At 37.0% G+C, this 22,596-nt stretch overlaps 1 protein-coding gene across 1 annotated transcript in view; it reads right to left on the reverse strand.

Moving 5' to 3' along the window:
- Positions 1-22,596, reverse strand: part of RNF111 (ring finger protein 111) — a 42,755-nt gene that overhangs the window by 7,558 nt on the left and 12,601 nt on the right. The window contains exons 3-9 of the mRNA XM_082488571.1: positions 16,690-16,853; positions 13,755-13,952; positions 12,576-12,889; positions 10,948-11,203; positions 9,831-10,188; positions 6,717-6,842; positions 5,811-5,937 (exon numbers count right to left, since the gene is read on the reverse strand). Of these exons, the coding sequence (XP_082344697.1) occupies positions 5,811-5,937; positions 6,717-6,842; positions 9,831-10,188; positions 10,948-11,203; positions 12,576-12,889; positions 13,755-13,952; positions 16,690-16,853 (1,543 nt within the window). The remainder of the gene's footprint in view (positions 1-5,810; positions 5,938-6,716; positions 6,843-9,830; positions 10,189-10,947; positions 11,204-12,575; positions 12,890-13,754; positions 13,953-16,689; positions 16,854-22,596) is intronic.

Raw genomic sequence — 22,596 nt, forward strand, 5'->3', positions numbered from 1 at the left:
CCTGTATGGCTACACGCTGGGTGATATTATTCTGACCAGCAAACATCTACCATAATGTACAAGGACCTACTGGCCTACACCTCCAAATCCCTCCTAATTTTTCAACAGTTAAAGGAACAAACCAGGAAGGCTCTGAAATAGAAGAATAAGGGGGGGACAGCATACAAAAGCAGGATGTATAATACCCGAGACAGGTTAAGTTACCATAAGTAACTTTTTTTTTTTTTTTAAAGTTATGATCCAGAGAGCTCCCCCTGCCTGGCAAGCTACAGTTTAGGTTCATAGATAAATTAAGGAGTCTTCTCAAGGCTTGCATCCAGCCTATAGAGACTTATTAAACCATAGCTAGCAAACCAAAATCCAGATAATTTCCCTCCCGCAAAATTCACAATCAACAGGACACAATTCAAAAAGGCAGAGGCAGCTGGAGTCAAGGACTGGAACAGCGTATCCCAGGAACTTCTTTAACAGGTAACTGAAACAATTTGAGAGGCATGCAGATAGCCTCCATTATTCACAATATGTTTTATAAAACAGAAACTAAAAAAAAAAAAAAAAAATCCACAAAAAACACAAACCCCAAAAAACCCACAACCCCCCCCCAAACCCACTATTGCACATAACATGACCTGAAAATATCTATGACAGCTTTGTGTGTTTTAAAAACAACAAGCTGAACAGAATACTCTATCAGTGGCAGGTTTGTTGCTTAAGTTTTAAATAGTCAAAATCCCAGACCAGTTGTAGTCAGTTATTCATCTAAACAAGAGTAAAAGCATACTAAGCTAAAAGGCACATAGGGAACGCTTCTCACTTCAGGTCTATATTCCATTTAAAAATTAGTTATCAGTTTAGAGCTGAAGAGATTTTGTTTTTCTTCTTTGATTATGAAGAAGATAAGATGGAAGCAGGGGGAAACAAGACCTTCTAGTTTTAACCTTCCACCCCACCCCACCCTTAAATGACAAAAAGGAACAAATCCAATTAAAAAAAATAACCCTTTCTTTAACAGAACAGATTTTTTTAAAAAAATCACTGCTTTATATTTTAAGTGTCCTAGTAACAAATTCATATTCCAAGCAAGTTCCTGTTTCAAAGCTAAACTAAATCACTATTTCTAAATAAATGTCTGCAGACTTCTGAAACTTTACAGCAAATAACACGCTATTCTCCATTTTTCTAATCCTTTTTTATTTTTTTGAATCCTGAAAAAATCTTAGAAATATTATAATCTTTGAAATTACAAAATTACAACTGATTTTACAGCTAAACATAGCATTCTGGTTATTCAGGTAAATGGATAACATCTGGAAAACATGAGTGTCCTGATTTCAGCTGGAATAAAATTACAGCTGATGTGTTTTGGATTTAGCATGAGAATAATGTTGATAACACATACTGTTTTTGCTGTTGCTAGGTAATGCTTGCATTAAGTCAATGACTTTAAGGTCCCTTCCAACCTAAACCATTCTGTGACTTTTTCAGCTTCCCATAGAAGCGGAGTGGGAGCATAGACAGGACAAGCTAGCCAAAGGAATATTCCATACTATAGACATCATGCTGAGTATATAAACGGAGGTTGGCTGGGGAACAGGAATCCACGATCGCGGCTTGCAACAGCCTGGGCAATCAGTCATCGGGTGGTGAGCTGTATTGCATCACTCGTTTTGTATATTCTTTTATCATTATTGTTATTATTATTTTCTCTTCCATTACTGTTCTATCAAGCTGTCTTTATCCTAGCCCAGGAGGTTTCCTTTTTTCCCCCAATTCTTCTCCCCTACCCCACTGGGTGAGGCAGGAAATAAGTGAGAGGCCACGTGGTCCTGATTGCCACTTGGGGTTACACCACGACAGTGAGACACAGGAGAGATGACAGTATAGAGAAGGGGACCATTTCAGGCTGCCCTCAGGCCAAATTTAGAAACCTCTGGAGATTTCTTTTTGGACTTTTCCCCTTACAGATTTCACTACAAACTAGGATGCCTCTTCTTTCCTGAAGCAAGAGAAGAAAAGGAATTCTGCTTGTATATGCATTACAGCCATAAGTACGGTTTAGCTAGTCAAAATGATGGCTGGTATATAGTTCATTATGACAAACTCATGTTCTTTTTAACATCCATCTCAGCTTATTAAATTAAGTAAATTCCCATCTTGTCCACCTAGATGTGACAACTGGTGCTGGGCAGCCAAAGTCACTCAGAGTAAACAGAAACTGAAGTGGCATCTAACAACAAGCACCAGCATCAGGTAAGAACAGAGGAACAAAAAAGCCTCTGCTCTCCTGTGTCTTTCTTGTCTGATGTTTCATTAGTTATGCCATGCATTGATCTTCAGTTGCTTCTTCCTAAAAATGTTCAAGTTCACAGAATGGATATTTGTCCAGAATGGAATCCATGGTAAAAATCACTTTGACAGACTATCTTTCCTCAGTACATACATGGCATTAAAGCAGCAATGGTGGGAACACAAACTACTCTAATCCAAGGTCACACTTAAAGTAATTGTGTTAAATCAAACAGGGAAGCAGCTTAATCCTTGTCTACATAGATACGAAGGAAGCTCTTTTTAACTGCTTTTCATCTAGGATTCCTCTGGAAGCAACATTTAAACAGGTGAAAGTTTCTTCAACCAAGGTAATAGAAAAGGAGATTTTGTTTCCCCCACCCTCTATTTGTTCTGTCAAAGCTGCTGAATGCTAATTATCTCCCCCAACAGATCTTTATCGTTTTGTCTCCCTAAGGATTAAGACTGCAGTCTACATTCCAGCACTGACTAGATGAAGATTAGGTTACCTGCAATCCAAGTAAGATATGAAATTGATATATCAGAGTACTAGTGTCATTAATGCCAAAATAATCCATTATGCTCTTTATGGTCTGGCAGTAGTTTGAAGGGATTGTAGTACTGCAGAGCAGACAGGAAAAAGGCACACTGCCTATTGGGCAGCATGCTATTTCAGAAAGTGGATTCAACGTATATGAATTTTTTAGTTGAGCTACTGCATGAGTTACTTTAAAAGACACCCCCCCACTCAGTAAAGAATGGAGAACATCAACATTTGATCACATCTGTATGATAAATACAACTCATGAGCCTTGTAAATTGCTATTTAGTACCCTCTGTACTTACTGAAAGAAAAAAACCACTCCTCATAATATTAACATTAGCAGAGGGACCCTAATCACTGTTCAGCCTCTCCTCCTCTGCCCTTAGTCCTAGAGTTACAATGAAAATAAAAAACCAGATGACAGCTGCAATTAATCTTTCTCTTGTATAAAAACTAAAATAGCACTTTTGTTTAATATCCAGTTAAGTTTGTTAGATGAAAATCTTCACTGACTACTTGCTCTATATTCAAAGTCAATTTTGCTGACAGATCTGCTGTACTCTCACATGCATGCAAATGAAGAAAGCTTTGGCTTTCATTATTGCCATAGAAGGGGTAGAATCATCAAATGCATTTGTAATGCTTTGAACTCATTGTATATATAACTTCTAGTAATGCTCTAACCTGTCTTTATGTTCTTCTAGTGTGTGAATCTGAATACACTTCAAATTAGTCCGAGACTCAGAACACAACTTCAAAGTCATAAGACTCTATGTGATCATAGCAAGGTCCTAACCAGACCCCAAACATTTGAGGAAGTACTGCTTACAGCAGTCTATGTACTGTAAAAAGTGCTCTCACTACAGGGTATACAAAAACTCAAAACACAAACAACTTCAATTCCACTTCATCCAGAGATTCATGAAGATTGGATATCCTTACACAAACACGTGCACGAGTTTCTGCAGAGCATCTGCCACCCTATTGCATCTGCCACTTCATCAATTACTAACAGCAGTTACTGAGCAGAAGGGCAAGACTCCCTGAAGTACTTTATCACGCATTCAGGAAATACTTCTGAAGATTCTCTATTGCAGCTGTCTTCCATTCTACCGTTAAAACCAAGATAAACAGTGGGGTCCCAACTACTTGCTTGTGTAACATTTTCATTGTAGGAATACTCCTATGAAAGTTAAAATACAGTTAAAGTTTCTCATCACACTGAAATAGAAGGATCAGCTGAACCCTGAAGTGTCTAGAAACTTCACAGCAATAGTGGAAATAGATCCCCTAATTGACTTATTAGCCCTGATCGAAAATGACGTAAAATAGGCAGATGTTCAACTTGCTGCCTCCTAATGCAATTGCAGTTCCCTGATCTATTAGGAGGGCCCTTTCTCTTTGAGAACCTAAAGCAACTGATGTTATCAGCTACAGTACAACACAGGAAATAAGTGTGGGAGTCAAGCCATTTTTCATCCACTTGAAAAAAAAACAAGATATCTAACTGAAGAAGAATGCAGAAAATCTTAATTTGAGTAGATGATGCACAGGAGATAAGGTTATGCAGTAAGAATCTTGTAACACTAAAATACCAAATTCTATCAGCTGCTCTAGAAAGTCTGTGGTAAGTATGCAAGCTGTGCCTCAAAGAATTACCAACACTGATATAACAGGGAAGCACTTGAGGATTATTATCATGTTTGCTAGTTAAATAGGAAGGAACAAGCAATGTAAGACCAGACTGAAGAAACAGCTATTACAGTACTGATCATAAATTTACAGTTTGATTCCTAGATGTAAATTCTGGCTACTAACAGAGGAATTTTGGATGGACAAGACTTGCAGGTTGATTTCTAATTACAATTTTAGCATTTGCTTACAGGTAGGCCCACAATTTTAATTAGATTACCTAGCTTGATTAGTAGGTAAAGTTGCTGAAGCCTTAGGCCACAAGCTGCAGACTTTCTCCTAGATAAGTTGAACTTGTTTGGAACTTCTACACAGTTACACAAAGGAAGGCCCTGAGACGGGTACAAACCAAGAGATAAAAAAGCTATTACTGTCAGCAGAGGCTGCAAACTGACAAGCTAAGGACATTTAACAGCCACCTGGAAACAGAGAAAGAATCCAATGAGGAATAAGAAGATGGGGAGATTTTTGCCTCAGACTCTGCTATGGTAAACCTAAAGCGAAGAAACTTCTTTAACGAGCCACACAGAATACCACATAGAAACACTAAACATATGCCATTACACTAAATTTTTATCTCTATGAATTTCCATTAAACAAAATTAAAAATATTTTAAATAAACCTACAAACATTCTTTCAAAAATAATACTCTGTAAAAGTCAGTTATGCTGATTTGCCTTGGTTTTCTACTGTAGATTAAAAAAAAAAGAAGTTATGTGTAAGAAGAGACTAGTCTACCCTCACACTTCGTGTTGCTTATAACACTTCATGCTACAAAACTATATATTTCATCACACAGAATTAGGTTGATGAACACCAAATATTATTTGAAAACAACTGAATCTCTAGGTGGAATTCTAGCTGTGCTGTATACACACCGTAAAAATAAAGCACCAGTGCTAATTCTCAGGCACTGGCTGGAAAATTGGTGCCTTTAACAATCCAAAACTCATTAAGAAGAATCTGAACTTTAAAAATCAGATGCAGAGGGTCAATGCATTGCAATGCAAGTGACATTTAATTCAAGTATGTTTCGTTTTACAGGCGCTGAAGTTAGAAATGTTAGTGTCCTAAACTGTTTTCTCTTAGTAGTCATGAGCCTGTTCTAGCTCCCTATCTGGGAGTAACACAGAAACACTGGAGTATTTTCTTCTTCAATTGAACCACTAACTTTTGCTGTAATGTATACATGTCCAATTAAATGCAATAAACCTTAAAATAATTTTCCTGACAAACAAAATAATTACAATACCAATGATAATCGTTTTTCATAAGCTATCTCCTTACCATTAGAGGAAGAGCCCCTATTTGCAAGTGATGAAGTCGAGGAGGTGCATGGTAGTGGGCCAAGTGAGGATGCAAGGGCCCTGGAGGGTACGTAGCTGCAGTCACACCAGCTTCAATTCCCAGTTCCCTGTCACATGAATGAAAGTGGCATTACACTAAAGGTACATCTTGACTCCTAGATACAATTCCACTGCTTTGGAAAGCATACAACACAGCACAGCTACCATAACACTTTTACATAAGAATTTTTTTAAACTTATTTAAACTTTGCTAAGGAATAGTCTTAATCCTACTGTAACTAAACGTAGTTTTTAAATCAGCTGTGAAGATTTAGGATAATAAATCACTAGAGACAACTCCACATTTATTGAGCCCAGTAATATTATCAATGTAGAGTCTTCTCTGTAGCTCATGCTGTGGGAACCGCCGCTGTCACATATGCACCTCTTATCTAATGGGCAAAAGCTTTTTTTTTTTTAAATAATAAATATATTGCAGAACTTAAATGTAACCTTCATGAGTGGGCCTGATGCAATTTTAAATGAGTTCAGACAAAGAGGAGAAAGAATAAATTAGTTTGTCATTCAAATCCAAACCTGCATTTCACAAAGAGCATAAATGTAAGAATAGTCTTCAGCAGTGTTTTGCTTGCCTATTTTAAAATCAAACCTTGAAATAACTACCTAGAGTCAGTAATATTCAATTCCGTTTTAAAAGCAACGGACAAAAATCCCTAGAAAAATATTTAAGATGTTGAGTACTCAAAGCAGTATTTCAAAGTCATATCAACATCTACAAATTTTAAACTATTTAAAAATCACAGCCAGCATTATCAGCACTGTGATAAGCACATTATGGTCTTTTGTCCCCAGTCCCAAAGAACTACAGTAGCATCCAATTACTAACCAGGCAGATCTCTCTGGAGCTTGTCGAGGATGGGAAGACATTGTCTGAGGCACATGAATGTGATGCCCATGACCATAATTGGGATGCATTCTGTGAGGATGCGGAGGAGGCCGTTCATGGGCACGTCTAAACAACATAAAACAGCAACAGTTAATTTTACATACTTGTTAGTATCAAGAAAGCAACATCCATAGTCAAAACATTATAGGTTGAATTACTGGAATGCATTTAAAAGAAAAATTAAAACTCCCTATACAGTATTTAATTTCAACTTCAGATATAAGTTAGAAACTAACTATAATACAGATTTCATATTCAAAGACAAAACCAGCTTCAGCTACTGTGATCTGCCCTTCACTTGGCAGACATGACTACAGAAGGACTGACAAAGTATTTAATCCTAACCACAAACCACAGGTAGGAAAGCAAAGGCCACAGGATGGTCATGGTGAGATTCAGCATCGTTTCCAGCTATACCGCAGTTTATTTCTAATAAAACTATACCAGCAAAAGTAATCAGGGGAAACTTAATACACTAATCAGAGAACATTTTCCTTGAAACATATTTGTATCACAGCTAACGTAATAATAGCGCACTTTTTTTTCCATGCCAGCTGGTATAGAACAACTACAGTTCTGGAAAAATAAACTTCAAAAAAACCTGCTGTCTAACTTCTGTTATTTTACTGCATCCCAGTTACAGAAAGAAATGTATTGATATTTTTCTTTCCATTGCTTTCAATGCAAAAAGTATTTTTTATTCAACCTAGAAACTTGGATTTTGCCAAAAGCAGTACGTCTTCAGATTCAATACCACCTTAAGCTACCTGACAACGTAGACTAGACATTTTGTAAATTTACATGTCTAGAGAAGTAAAAAGTTACCTAATGGCACACTATTCTAATCACTGTAAACTCACACTTCTCCAGAGAAATCTGTCAAGCTTGTACAAATTAGCTTAGAAGTATCAATTTTCTGCAATGGTACAGACCAACATGGGAACAGACCATCAGCAGAACCTACTCCTAGTCTCACCTCCCTTCAGTTTATTAATCAACTATAGGGAAAAACCTGGAAGAACGTATTTTAATAAAAAAAACATAGCAAAACAACTTGCATTAGTTCCATAAAAATCTAACGTCATGTAGGCCCATTCTTCCTAAAACAAGTCTTAAGTTAAAAGAAACACATTTGAAATTATTATGAATGTAAAACTCCTACGCTGCTTGTCCCACAATCTTAGCATAAAGTGGGTGAACAGACTTAAAATAAACAGAAAATCCGTATGTCATACAAACACAGTGCACCCTCATACACTGCCTTTTGCACATTTTGTGGCCGATTCCAAGACCTTACGGAAGTTATAGCTGTTGTACCCACACTTGAGACATGACAGTGAGAAGAGGATTTGAACCATTCTCTACTTCCAATCCTGAAAAAGTCCTGTATTGTTAGACAGACAGTATACAAGCTAGACGATCCCATATGCTGTTTCTAGAAGTGAAGGATGAAACAACATCTTAAGAACACTTTGAGATGCTGGGACACAGAACCAAAGAAACTGCAAGTCTGTTGGCGGTCTCAGTCTGTGTATTAAATAACAGAGCAAATATACACAGTAGTTTCTGGTTGCCAGACTATAATCTAATTCACATGAGGCTAGGCCAAGACACCTACAATACTGATTTTTGCATGTAATTTGTATGAGGATGAGGGTGGAAAAGAAATACCAAGAGCAGAACAATTTAATAAGATTACAAACCAAAACTGTAGAGGAGAAACCTCACAGAACAAACTGACACTGTCTGACCTGAGATCGGTAATGTCAGAGAGAATGTGAAGGAAGAACCTGTTATCAACATTTGGCTACAGTTTCTATACAAAGAAAACTCACTAGGCTAAGAAATGCCAATTTTCATGTTTCCAATCCCCAAACTACTAGAAAGTTTACGGAACTGATAAGATAGCTACCACTATTATTTTTCCTTAAAATGCTATCTTGCTTGATATCATTGGCTTGAATGTTCCAAAATTAATTTTTGTGTATGACTGGATAATCATGGGCATACACATGGTATGCCTGTATGTTTAGGTTAGGGTGTTTAGAGGTTATGCCATTTGCATATTAAAGATAGCAAAAGAACATGTGTGGGCTCAAACAGATCAAAATTTTCATGACTGGGAAAGCAGAGTTATACTTGACTTTCCTGGGGGGGCAGGGGGAAGTCTGACATATGCCATTTTGTGAGCAGTTACTGCCTATAGGTATTTCTATGAATTACCTGGAAACTGCTGCAAAAGTTGTAGTTAAAGCAAACTGTTGTTTAAGCATTAACTTCTAAATCAGTTTTAAGTTAATTACTAGTTAGGAGCAACAGCTAGACAGGTCATTCTTGAAAGTCTCTTGGATATTTAAAAGCACTATCTCCAGAATGAAAATAACTTCATTTACTTTGTGATTGAATACCAAGCCAGTACTGACCTGGTTTCTGTTGATATTAGTGTCATGAATCTAGTTCAGCAACAACAGTAGCATCTCTTAAACAGTATCATAAAAGCTACATCTCAACATTGGTCAAATTTGCATACAGATATTATTCAGCCTCTTCCTTCTCTTCTAAAGACATAAAGGCATAGTAAAGCTAGGTAAGTATTTAAGGTTAAATCTGAATTAAACCTGGTAAAACAGTCTCTTATGATAAATTGTTCATTTCATTTCAAAGCGTTACTTAGATAAAAAGAATCTTCACAGCATCAACAAGGCCAAACACACTGTTAAGGAACGCATTTGAAAAGAGCTTATGATATGCTTTCTAGGCTGTCCAGCTTGAAAAGGAATTCCTGCCTGTTATCTGGAGGATGGAAGAGGAATATAAGCTTCCCTTCTCTTCCATGCCCCATTCGTACGTTACCTGGAGACAATGTTGAGTGATATAATGGTTCAGTCTTAAGGCTCACATGACTGTGACGGTAAAGACACTTCTTACCATGGTTTAATACTAACAGTCCCTAACCATGCAATTAACAGTTTGAGATTCACATGCAACATTTTACAAACCTGAGGGAAATGAATTATACGTTTAGATATTGTTCTGAGTACATTTGTGACATACGTTGGGTGTTGCATCATTCTTCTTCTCTGGACCTCCATCCTCTGGATCACTTCATGAGGATGTAGCCTCTGTGCTGGAGGTGCTGTTGCAGGGATGTGATGCGATATAGGCTGGTGTGTTGCGGGAAGATGCTGTGGTATTGGAGCAGCTGCATTGGCTAAAGGATGAGTTGGTGGTGGAGGTGGAGGTGGAACGGGATGAGAAGATGCATGAGAGGAGATTGAAGGATGGAAGGGATGCACTGGATGAGGGATAACATAATCTACTTGAGGTGGAGGTTGTGGCTGTGGAGGAGGGTTTCCATGAGAGTGAGGGCATGCAGAAGCTTGATGGTGAAGAGGTCTGGTCAAAGAAGCATCTGCAAAGAAAACAGTAGGTGCTTTTAATTCAGTCAGTAGCAGGTTTTGACTTAAATTTATTTTTTAAAAAGTATCTTCACACAGGTGCTTCAATATTATTACACTAGTGAACAGTGACAACACATGTTAAAGCAATAGTCAAATAAAGTGATTCCAGCAATATACCCTATAAGAAACCAATGCCAATGTTGGTAAAAAGGAAAAAATAAATATAAATCTGTGAGTTGCATGCTGAAAAAGGCATATACGGTAAGAAATTTTACTTCAAGTTTGTTGGGTTTTTTTTTTTGTTTTGTTTTTTTTTTTTTAAATTCAACCCCCCCAGGTCCATTATTCTGTAGAGACAATCAAATCTAAAAAAAAAAAATAAAAAAAAATCACAATCAAATGAGTTGACTCTCTGAGCTTGCTCAAGCAGAACTTATTTGGGGGATGTGACACAGGACAGACCGAGGAAAAAGAAATAAAGGCACTGCTAAAATACAAAGGAGATGAAAAATATTTTGATAGTAAATACAGTTTTTGAAGTTTGAATGTTATTAAAGTCACTCAAAAGAAAAGATTTTAACTTCACATTGATCCTGTTCAAATCATCTACACAAGCTGAACTGTTTAAATACATGTTAAAATGTGTTTTGCTGGGCCAGTTCTAAGATCAAAGCAAGCAGCTAGTAAGAGTGTTCATATATTGTCAGGGAAGCTGTTTTCTTGTTTGCTCCCCTCCCACCCCCCGCTACCCAGTAATTATCAGTACTTACAAGGAGAATGCATATAATGCCGACAGGAAGAGAGCGATGCCTGAGGAGGAGGTTGAGGCTGTGGCTGCGCAACCATACTCGATCCATATCCATCTATCGTTATTGATTGGCTTGGGCCCGCACCAGCCTGATGCCCATAAATTGCAGTTCGAGATGAAGAACCGGGACAGCAGGGGTCAAAAGCAGATGTTCCATGAAAAGCACCACTTCCATGACTTCGTATACCACTGCTGCTTAAGTCTACTGGCAATGCCTGCTGTGTAAACAAACCATCTTTTTCAAGCAATTCTTCAGATATTGAAAAACAAAGTCACCCTCAAACATAATGTGATAAGAAATAAAAACAAGTAATACTGTCCCAAGCAACTGGGATACAAATTTTCAAGTTTTTAGGCTCGAGTCTGGAACATTCTTTAGATATGGTTAACGTGTCTTATTCCTAAGTTCTTGAATCTGGTGAAAGAGACTAAATTCAGTACACCAGGATGTATAAAAAATAAACTCCCCTTGATGGATAAGTCAGCAAGTATATGGGAGCTACATGAACTGAAATATTTGGAGGCAAAACCCAATCTTTAGCCTTTTCAGTTGGGCCTAAAGTATTACACTTAAAACAGAAACCAGATTGATATTTTTGCATGTTGCAAATTCAGTTTGCACAGTAAGTTCTCACTTAGAACTATACTGTTTTAGAGCTGTGTCCTGGTTTCAGCTGGGATAGTGTTAATTTTCTTCCTAGTAGCTGCTGTGTTTTGGATTTAGTTTAAGAATAATGTTGATTAACACATACTGGTTTTGATGTTGCTAGGTAATGCTTACATTAAGTCAAGGACCTTTTCAGCTTCCCATAAAAGCGGAGTAGGACAAGCTAGCCAAAGGAATATTCCATACCATAGACATCATGTTCAGTATATAAATGGAGGTTGGCTGGGGGGCAGGAATCCACGATCGCAGCTCAGGACGGCCTGGGCAATCAGTCATTGGGTGGTGAGCAATTATATTGCATCACCCATTTTGTATATTCTTTTATCATTATTGTTATTATCTTTTCTTCCATTACTGTTCTATCAAACTGTCTTTATCTCAACCCATGAGGTTTCCTTTTTTCCCCAGTTCTTCTCCCCCATCCCACTGTGGGAGGCAGGGAGGGAGTGAACGGCTGTGCAGTCCTGGTTGCTGCTTGGGGTTAAACCACACCAAGCTGCAATTTCAGTTACTTAAAAAGTCTTAAACACCAATACTTTTAGAAGAGCAACTCTTTTATAAACAGAACATTAGGCTTGATTTTTTTCTTCCCTTAAAGCAGCTCAATTATTTGCCTTGCAGAACTTCTATGATCACAGAGTATATTTCAAGGTATTTATGTTTGCTTTGCTTAAACAGCCACTATCATCTTACAGTCATCAAGAGGATGTCAGCTGTCAACGACTACTTGTTGGATTATGACTTTCTGTAAAATTTCCATTTTTTTGTGTCCATTTATTCTAGCTCAAATTTTCCTTTTAGTTCCCTTCTATAATGCCTGCTACAGAACAAGAGAATAATCCACACTTCAGCATCCTATTCTGCTCTCTTGTATCTATAACAACTTGACATCACAAAGGGAGAGTCACAAGAATTAAACATGCCTGGTCATGATAACTGGTGCCAGAACTGCTGCTTGCTCCACAAGGTGCAGGCACTGGAGGCGGCCTTTCAACAGGGCAGCTGGAGTCACTGAATGAAGGAGACAGTGGAACAGCTGGGTGAGGGTGGTGGTGGTGGTGATGTTGAAAGTGGTGGCCATGCTGCTGAAAGCAGCTTGTATGTGGGTGCCCCAATGCATGATGAGTCTGCGAAGGTCCTCCACAAGGAGAATGCTGAGGGCAGCACGATGGTAACCTTGGCATGGCCGGAGGGCCAGTTTCCAGTGTTGTATTAGATGCAGTTCTTCTTATATCATCTGGAAGATAAAGAGAGTTAATATTGAAGTGAAAGAAATTAGTAAAGCTGATCACTGTAAAGCAGTGTCTTAGATGGAAAAAATTCTACTTCACTATTCAATAATTAACTGATTGAAAAACAGACCTAGACTAAACAAAAACAAACCAGACACAAAAAAGATTTAGCTATGCCTGCCAAATGAACCAACTGAATGGTTCAGGTGGATGTTCTCATGGGAACCACTAGAGGACATGAACCAACACTTGCCTTTTTCCACTAATTTGAGACATCACCGTGGAAAGGAGGAGAGATTGTCCCTGTGATTAGTGTGCAGAGACCTCAAATTCTTGTGCAACTGTGGTCACCTCAGATGTTCTGTACCCACCTGACTTGCAGATAGGGGCAGAGCGCCCACGTTTCAGAGGTGTTATGAGTGGTACCTGTACATACAGCTCTACTATAGGTCAGTATCTATACAGATCTGTATAAATGTGCTTCCAGTGAAGTAATCTACAGGATTCAAGGAATCCGTATACATCCGTCATTTCCTTACAATACACATTAAAAAAACCCACCCCTGTAACACACTGCAATGGAAGACTTAATTCCCTGTGAACTACATTCTACCTCCTCAATAAACAAGGATGTGGTTCATTAGGTATAACCAAGTCAGGCAAAAGCAAACTGCTCCAGCACAACCTCCTTCAACTTTGGGGAGCTGAATCAATCATCGTTTTCAGATTCCTGTCTTCTCAACTTATTATTGTTATGCTCAGTACTAAAAGTTCACAGGCCGTTTAATCTAGAGAATGCCAATTAACTTCCTCTACTTCCTTTGTACCAGGAGGGAACACAGCAGTTTAGAAAGCTCTCTTATTCTGTACCTCCAGCTGAAGTCCCAGCAGTGCCACCACTGGGAAGACTGGAAGTCGTCTCTGGTGCTGCAGAAGGCTGGCTGCTGGAGACGTTGGGAGCTGCATCAGAGGCCTGCTCTGAGGTAGACGTACTAGAACTGTTACTGGAAGCAGAACTCACGACCTGCGGCTCCACTCTAGTTGACGTGGTTGGCACAACTGTCGGGTCTAGTGAAAAAAAAAAAAAGCTTTCATGTTCTTTAAGCATTATTAGCTTCCGAGGTTTTGTTTTTTTACTGTTGTTTCTGTTTTTTAATTATTTTACAAGAAATTCTTGATTCTGGTCTTGCCAGATGCTAAGAAAGTCAGAACACAAAAGCCTGACAGATACAAAATACAAAACTTAATTCTGTTTCACTCATGTGTGGGGAAAAAATAAAATAAATAAAATAATTATTTTAACTCAAATTTTAAGAATTAATATAAAATCAATTCCCAACCAAATCTGACATATCAAGTTTTATTTACTAAATAAAATACCACTACAAAGGAAATTAAATGACTTTGGTACTTCATGATGAAAACACTTGCTGAGATCTTTCATAAATTCACAAACTACTCTATGATTAAGTATTACCCTTACCATTTTTTAATGCCTATGAAGTGTAGAAAAACTTCTAGATAACTAACAGCAGCATAACAACATCTAAACTAGCAGTACTACTTTACAAACTTCAATCATTTTAGATGCATAGTACTAAAGGCTATAGCAAGATAAACTTGGTTTCTAGTCTCAACGCACATTAAGAGCGGATTCATTAAAGCAGTATTTGCAACTTCTGTTAAAAGTACATACATGTTTATTTTGCATATTGTAAAGGTAATAGTCATCAATATATTTAATTGGATGCAGGGAAATACACCAAACACTTGATAAATCTTGTTTTCTACTACACAGCTGTAAAAAGGTTAAAATGTAAAAAGAAACTTGGTGGCATAATTCAAATTCAGTTTTGAAAAAGTCTGCCTTTGGAAGTTCGAAATTTCTCTTTAATTACTGACAAGGCAATGACATGACTAGCAATATGAGATACCATAAAAGGGACTATCATCAGAAACAGCTCAGGTTTTTTTTAGTAAAAATGTCTGCATGGATATCAGGGGAAAAAAGCATCAAGACACTTCAAATACTTCTCTTACACAAAGTCTCAAAATAAAACATGACTAGTTTTCGAGATCTCTATATCTAGCAAGTCTATCAGCAGCTCAGCAAGCAAGGGAATAAACGTATCTCCCTTCTTGCAAGTCTTCCAACTCATCACATTAAAATTCAAAGGAATTTAAATGTAGGTATTGGATCATGATTTTTTAATGTGGCATTCCAATATACTAATTTTATTTAAAGGAAAACATTTTGGGAAAAACGTATTAATGTTTAAATTCAGAAAAAAATGAGCAAATATTTAAGACTGGATGCTAATACATTCTGAAAGCAATCCAGCAGTCAGACAACTCTCAATTCTCCAGCCTCCATCACCCCGCTAGCCTGTTACTGTTTTGACTCACCATCAACAATAACAGACAGTTCTGTTTCTCCCCCCCCAAAAACCAGTAAAAGCCAGTGGGGGCTTGGTCAATCTCAAACTACTACTTAAGGGAAACATCATTTCAACACACTTCAGAGACATTAATCTAAGACGACAGATGGAGGTACGATCCCTCTGCTCATGAAAGCAGCTAGCAAAGTTTTATGACCCTTATCTTTGAAGACACCAATAAAGTTAGGATAAAGTGCGAAGCTGCCTTGTAACAGTGTTAATTTAGAATTTTTATCATTTTACAGTAATTCATGTCTGAAATCTGATGCCTAAACCCGTAAACAATATCCCTGAAATCCTGGAAGACTCATCTTAGAAAGGTATTTCCTCTGGCAGGGGAAGAAACAGCTAGTCTTAAATATACAGGTTACAGAAGAAAAAGTTCATTCAGCAATAATCTTTTTTACAAGAATTTGGTTCCTGAATTTAAGACTAAATGTTATAATTTGAGTTTAAAGAGTAAATTAAAGCATCAATGATAGAGCTATTGGGATATTTCACAGTAAATCCATAAAGAAAAGAACGCGTAAATCAACCCAACCTCTTCCTTAAAAACAATCAAGCAACCAAAAACAATTCCAAACCCTTCCAACTCCCCAAGCCACCCCAAAAATCAAGACAACTTGAAGAATAAGATATTGTAAGATACTAGCTTATGATGCACTCAGGGACAGAACCACAACAGGACAAAGCTTCCGTTAAACATTAAAAGTAGCATGCGCCCAAGAAATCCCCCAAACCACTACCACCACAAAAATAAGCCTGTAAAAATGTACACGAGCTTTAGTTTTTCCTTCTCTCATTGTTTGACAATACCTGGAAGTTGCTCTTATGATTTTCAGCAGGAATAGACTTATTAAGTGCAGTAGATTTTAATGTTAGGAAACAATAAAAGGTTACAGCTTTAGAAGCCTAACATACTTTACTAGTTTGGGGTTGGGTTTTTTTTGTTTTTATTTTTTTTTTAATTATTTTTATTTCAAGGCCTGAAAGAATAGTAGCCATTCCAAAGCACGGGCAGTGATAAATTTTCCTTTTATAGTGCTGTATTGAAGTGCATGTTTTTAAAGAAGTAGTTCCAACCTGTTCTGCAATTTCTGCCTGGTGAGTCAGCCCTCAGACACACACCCAAGTCTGTTCTGGAAGAAAAATTAGATCTAGTAGGCCCACTGGAAATGGCTAAACTTCTAATTTTTAAAGGAAGGCTGCAAGAGGATTTTCTGACTGGCTTGGAAATTAGTTTGTTTAGAATTGAGAGTTTTTCATAGAATGCTACGCTGTAACTGATGCAATTACTTCCACTCCCCTTACACTGGTCATCCTCCTTCTAAAAAAGGAAGAGAAATTGGAAGACCAATGCAACTTACCATCTTCATCCACTGTGAGGTCCACTACCTCTGCTGCATTCTGCCTTAGCGGCTGTATGACTGTGGAAATCCTACTGCGGTTCCGCTGTTCTTGAGGTCGTGCAGCATGAGAACTAGAGCTTTGTCCCCAGTGTGATCTTGTGTGTCCAAGTGTGGAACGAGACCTTAAAAAAGGTAACACCTTAAGTATTGACCTAAATTTTGCAATTATTAAATTTTTATCCTCAATATTTGAGAGGCTATTTGAAGTATTTTTTTTATTAGAAAAGCATTTTGTTATATTGAAATACCCCACCACTCCACATTCACTAGATGTGTACTTACAAATATTACTCCAGCCCTTACCAGATAACATAATAGTAAATACCCAACAAGCAGAGTTTAAAGGTCTTTAAACCTTGACCTATGGTTCCTATGAAATACAGGTGACTTACAAAAAATTTACTGTGAAACCCTACAACCACAGTCAGGCAGCAATTATATCTGATGTTATGTTTTAACTTTCTTAATAATAAACAAAAAGTCTCCAAATTCTATACTATTCCTGTGCAGTCTGAAACAGCGGATCTATGAATGACAGAAGCGTAAAGAAAATAAAAATTTGTAATAAAAAAAAAAAATTTGTTTGTTCTTTTGCATGTTAACTTGTAACAGAATATTTTTGGAGAATAATTTCTATACTTTAATTTAAATTTCCAAAAATGTCCTGAAAGTGCAAGATCTCTGGACTTGGGATCATTCAAGATCTCTCTTGAATGTTATTTCCCCGCCTCTACTCTAAGAAGTAATACAGCTTTGTGTAACACTTAACTAAAGGTAAATAAAACGTGGCTAAAGAAATCATAAGCCTGTACCCACACCTCAGGAAAGGGACAGTTTTATCTCTGTAGTATAACACTTAGCATCCATTCTATTCAATTTGGCCATAAATCCAAACGCTCAAATCAATGATGCTTTGGAGTTTAAGTTAAGAGGATACTGTCTTTAGTTAAAGGAACAGTATTTTTATATTACTGTATTTAGCAGTTCACACTCAAAAACCTTTGACTCTCCAGCCTTTACATAGATCAAGTGGCTCTTATTTTCCAATTTGGAAAAACAACATACTCAGACTTCAGAAATTCAGAAGAGGAAAATGAAGAAAAAGGAATGACTTCACTGAAAACAAACAAAACCCACTGCACAAATCACCATGGAGCACACTTGCTGCAGTCTTCTCAACTGGCTTACACTTCAATTCTACTTCAGTAGTCACTGAAATTTAAAGATCGGCTTGGTTCAAAAAGGCACATTTTCTTTAAAGTTTGCATTTGTGAGTTCATTGTGTGTGTCCTACTAAGACTCCCGATTGAAATCTACCTCCCAAGCCCCTTCAAAAACTTCACTATCTATCTCTGGTGACCCAAGGTGCACTCTGGCAATCCAAGGAGAGGTTACGGTCTCACCTCCTACTTCATCTGCCCTCCTCTCCAGGTAACTAAGAGGTGATTTTCATGGGAGCACCTTGGGTGTGGAAATGAAGGAGAGGAGGAATCAGCTGTGGAAGGGGACGCAGCATTGTTAACGTTTACTTCCCTTACAGGAACTCCAACTTCATATCAAAACCAGAGCAATTCCTACTACATCCACATTGTTTGTTTTTTAATGCAAGCTGCAAATTCAACAGTAAGACATTTCTTTGGGTTTCTTCTTGCACAAAATAACAAACAGACAAGATGACAAAGCATCAAACCAGAGACGAAGAGAAATGAGGCCTAGAATATACCTGTACAGCGAGCTAATAATCTTCAAGAGTTTTTGAACCAGGTATGATTTCAAGCAGAGATGGAAGTGGAAACAAAGGACTACTGAACTGAAACAGTCTTAAAGTTAGAGACTTTGTTATAATTAAATCCTTGTTATGATTAAATAGGACATTATTCTGAATGACTAATGAATATATTAGCTGTATGGTGCTGTGTATATTCAGTCTGTGGCCGAGTCCATGTAATTTCAAAATGACTAGGTTAGTCCTTTCAAAAGTACATGTGACCAAATTGTTTAGCCCGTTTAATGCTAAGATGACTCTCAACCAGACCTTATTAGCTTTTTCTTGATCAGACCATCAGTGAAGGCTTCACAGCATTTTGGTAGATACTGTCTATCTCATCCTACTAGCTACGTATGACTCCAGCCACTACACTGCTGCTTGAGACTGCAGTTTATTTTGCGTTGAAGATTTATTTTCCCTATGCTTTGAAAATGGCTGTATCTTGACGGAGAAGGGAGAGGGAGGGAATAATCATCAGTGTATAACAATTTTTTGATGGAATATGGCACACTGAACAAAGTGAAGGCCATGGAGGAAGAAACTAACACATGGATTTTCATGTAATTTTCTCAAACCTGAGACTGTGTGCAATGTAAGAAAAAGTGACAAATTTCTATATGCATGTGACCAAGTGAGGAGTCAACATGGTACCAACTGCATCTCACCAGTGACCACTCAGAAAACAAGCAGAAGAGCATTAGCATTTCGGTTTCACAAGGCTAAAAGATCAGAAAAATAATTAACCAGCTCTGGTAACAGAACCAACAAAAGGATCTAGTAATCAAGTTTTGGGGTAATTTCTTGGTTTAAGTTATGAATAAGATTTTTGGGTCTGTAATTCTTAGTTGTGGGATAAATTCAAAGAAACCACAGCTTAACAATTCCCACTGTAAGTGTTTATCTAGGGGCAAATGATTTTCACTAGGTTTATTAAGTTTCTTCAGGAGTGAATGAAAGTAAGGAAGTGTTTTTCATGAGCGCTCTCCTCCTTACTTCTAGGAGAGCAAAATGAATGGCTATCCACTGGACACTTCTACACTGATACTACTGATAAAGCATGCTAACATGTGGTTTAGGGTCAAGCACTATGTATTCACTGCTGAGCAATGGTGCTCTGTTACTGCCTTTTCCAGAGTCCATCGCCAGTTTTATCAGATCTCCTTATTTTTAGGAAAATTGCAATCAGAGTAGGATTTCACTAAGAGTGGAGCAGGATGAAAAGAAATAAATGCTCTAAGGGAGGAGAGGAAAAAACCCTCAGACTTCTTAAAGCCCATACAATATTACACTTAAGACAAGAGACAGCAAAGCTTAAAAGCAAGCACAAAATCGTATTACTGTCATGACAAGCAAGATGGGACCTGTAGAGTTACCCAAAATGTCTGGTTGAAGGCACTCCAGAAAGAAAACATTTCTCTTGAATAGGTCTAGAATTGAAAGCTTTTTATCTTCTCCCTATTCAGCATTACTACTTTTTTCTTTGAGAGGATTTTCCTTCCCAGAATGTTTCATTTCTATGTGCTTTATCCATTCCCTGTCTTCCTCTGCCCACAACACATCGATAATAGTGAAAGACAATCTCATGTCCACTAACGTACTCCTGGTTCTACATCCCAACAGATGCTTTGCCTCAACAATTTCAACACAAAACTACTTTTTTTTTGTCTCTAGCTTTTCCAAGTCTAAACAGAAATTATGAGTTTCTAAGGGATCCAGGTGTGTTGTCTGGAGAATGCTGGCATCTTTTTCTTCCAGTTAGTTTTCTTCTCTCCCACAAAAAATTGATATGACTGAAAGGAGGATTCAGGAAGAGACAGATTAAATACTTCATGAATTTTCTTTCCTTCTTTTTGATCTTTAGTACTAAAATGCCCAATAAGCTTGTACACACACTCAACCGCCAGCTAACCTTCAGGTATTAGCAAGTTCATTCATACAAAAAAAAAACCTGTACTCAGTGCATCAATTCCTTCCAATGTAAGTTTCACCTGTAAACTTTAAATAAATTAAAATATTCCTGTTATCTATACACAGCCACTTGTTTAAAAGTATTTTTCAAAAAAATAACTATTTTCATCTTCCATTTAGGAAGGTAGAGAAACCAGCTTTAACATTCTTAAACCATGTCAACCATGGATTCTTACCGTAGCTTAAATTTAGAGCCTACTATTAGATGCATCTTTTTTAACACTTCAGATTTTTAAGCTTTTTTAAATTGTCAGGTGTAATGTTGCAACCTCCCTGCAGAACACTTTGTATAAAGACGAATGTCAAAGTGACAGCCTCCAGAATTTAAGTAAAATTTTTCAAATCTACAATCTTTTTCACCACTATTAATTTGCATTCTGAATGTCCATATATTACTATGGGGATATATACTGCTACTCAACTAATAATTTTTTTTTTACTTCTGTCTAAAAAATACACTTTTGCCTTTTAAAAAAAAACACAGCAACCTCTCTCACCTGTACACGTTATAAAGAATAAAAGTAACCATTTATTTTGCTCTGAACAATATTCTGAGTTTGCTAAATAACCTTCATGATGTTCAGCTTGCTTACAACGTTTATATTTGTAATTTTATATTGAACCATCACTTAGATGTCCAAGAGCTGCCTTTGTGGTTGGCAAAACTAATATACTTGAGATACAAGAAAACCTGCATAGGAAGTACTCTACGTTCAAAGTATAATAGACTAGTTTAGAAGTTCCTGACATTGCAAGCTCAAGATTTGAAGTTAAGACTCTTCCTCCTCATAGCAAACTTCCTGGAATTGTTTTCTTACTGTATTTTTTTTTAAACATTGAATCATGACTTTTTCCAATACAAAATAAAACTGTTAGTTCTTTAATCTTCTCAAAAACAGTTAAAAAGCAAAACTTACTTTGACCATTCTGTTATGATCTTAAAAAAGATAAATAATCAAATGCCTTTGAGAAATCTGCATGCTAGAAGGTCTAACAAACTGAACAGGCCAAAAATTTAAATTCAACAGAAGGTGCAATCTCCTTGTCACTTAAGTCACCAGTAAAAACATGACTGCCATCAATAAACGGGGGGAATATTTTGCTGCCATCTTTTTGGCTGTAGTATTGCAGAAGGTAAGGGAAAAAAGAAGTAGCTTGATAGTCTTTTATGGCTACTACATAAAACATTACTTATTGATGCTAGAAAGACAGGAAGCTGTTTATTTTTTAAAAGCATCTTATCTGTCTTTGATCAGGTTTGAATTAATGTTCTATAAGCACTATCACTGTCATCTAACCTAATTTTTCACCCTCTAAAGCTTTATATGGATATTCTGAGAGGCTAAAGCGTTAACTTGATCTAGCTCAAGTCTTTTCAACCATACACATTGTTTTATAAGTTTTAATGACTATTCTCAACAAATACATGCATGCGGATAAATCAACTATTTCTAGAAACATGTTTCTAATCACATCAAGTCAGAGCATCTGTTGATTCCGCACCTTTTGTTTTCTTTTAGAGAGAAGGAAATGTAAAGAAACATACTATCGAACAAATGAATTTCTTAAATGTTGATTTCTCTCATCTCTCCCCACTTCCTCTTTGCTATAAGATTTGGGCTGCGTATTTTTGTGTGAATGACATCTTTTGTGTGTTAGAGTTTACCAAGTTAGTTCCAAGTGTTCATGAAATATACATTATGCACACATTTGTCTTAAACATAAAATTGGTTTGCTCAATGTGTTATTTATTCCAATAAAAGTGATTTTTGCAGGAGAACTTGTCTGTTATTTTAAATTTAAAATTGCATTAGTGAAAGCACTAACTATGATGACAAACAGATGGAATGTTTTCATAATTTACTGCCTATTGTTCCTTTGTCATTATTTTACAAAAAATGGATACTCATTCTTCATATTCTACAATTTTGTCTTCATAAGAAAACATATGCAACAGGCAGCCATCTCCAATAGTCCCATGCACATGATAATTTCAAGTTTTCTTATTGAAGGTATTCCACTTTACTAGATTCTGCACAATCTGACAAACATGGAACAAAACTTCCAGAAAGGCATGGAAGAACAGGAAAGCATACAGAGCAGCAGCTTCAAAAAAGTAGGATGCTTTC

Source organism: Vanellus vanellus (genome assembly GCF_965231255.1).
Source record: "Vanellus vanellus genome assembly, chromosome: 11".
Classification (NCBI taxonomy): Eukaryota; Metazoa; Chordata; class Aves; order Charadriiformes; family Charadriidae; genus Vanellus; species Vanellus vanellus.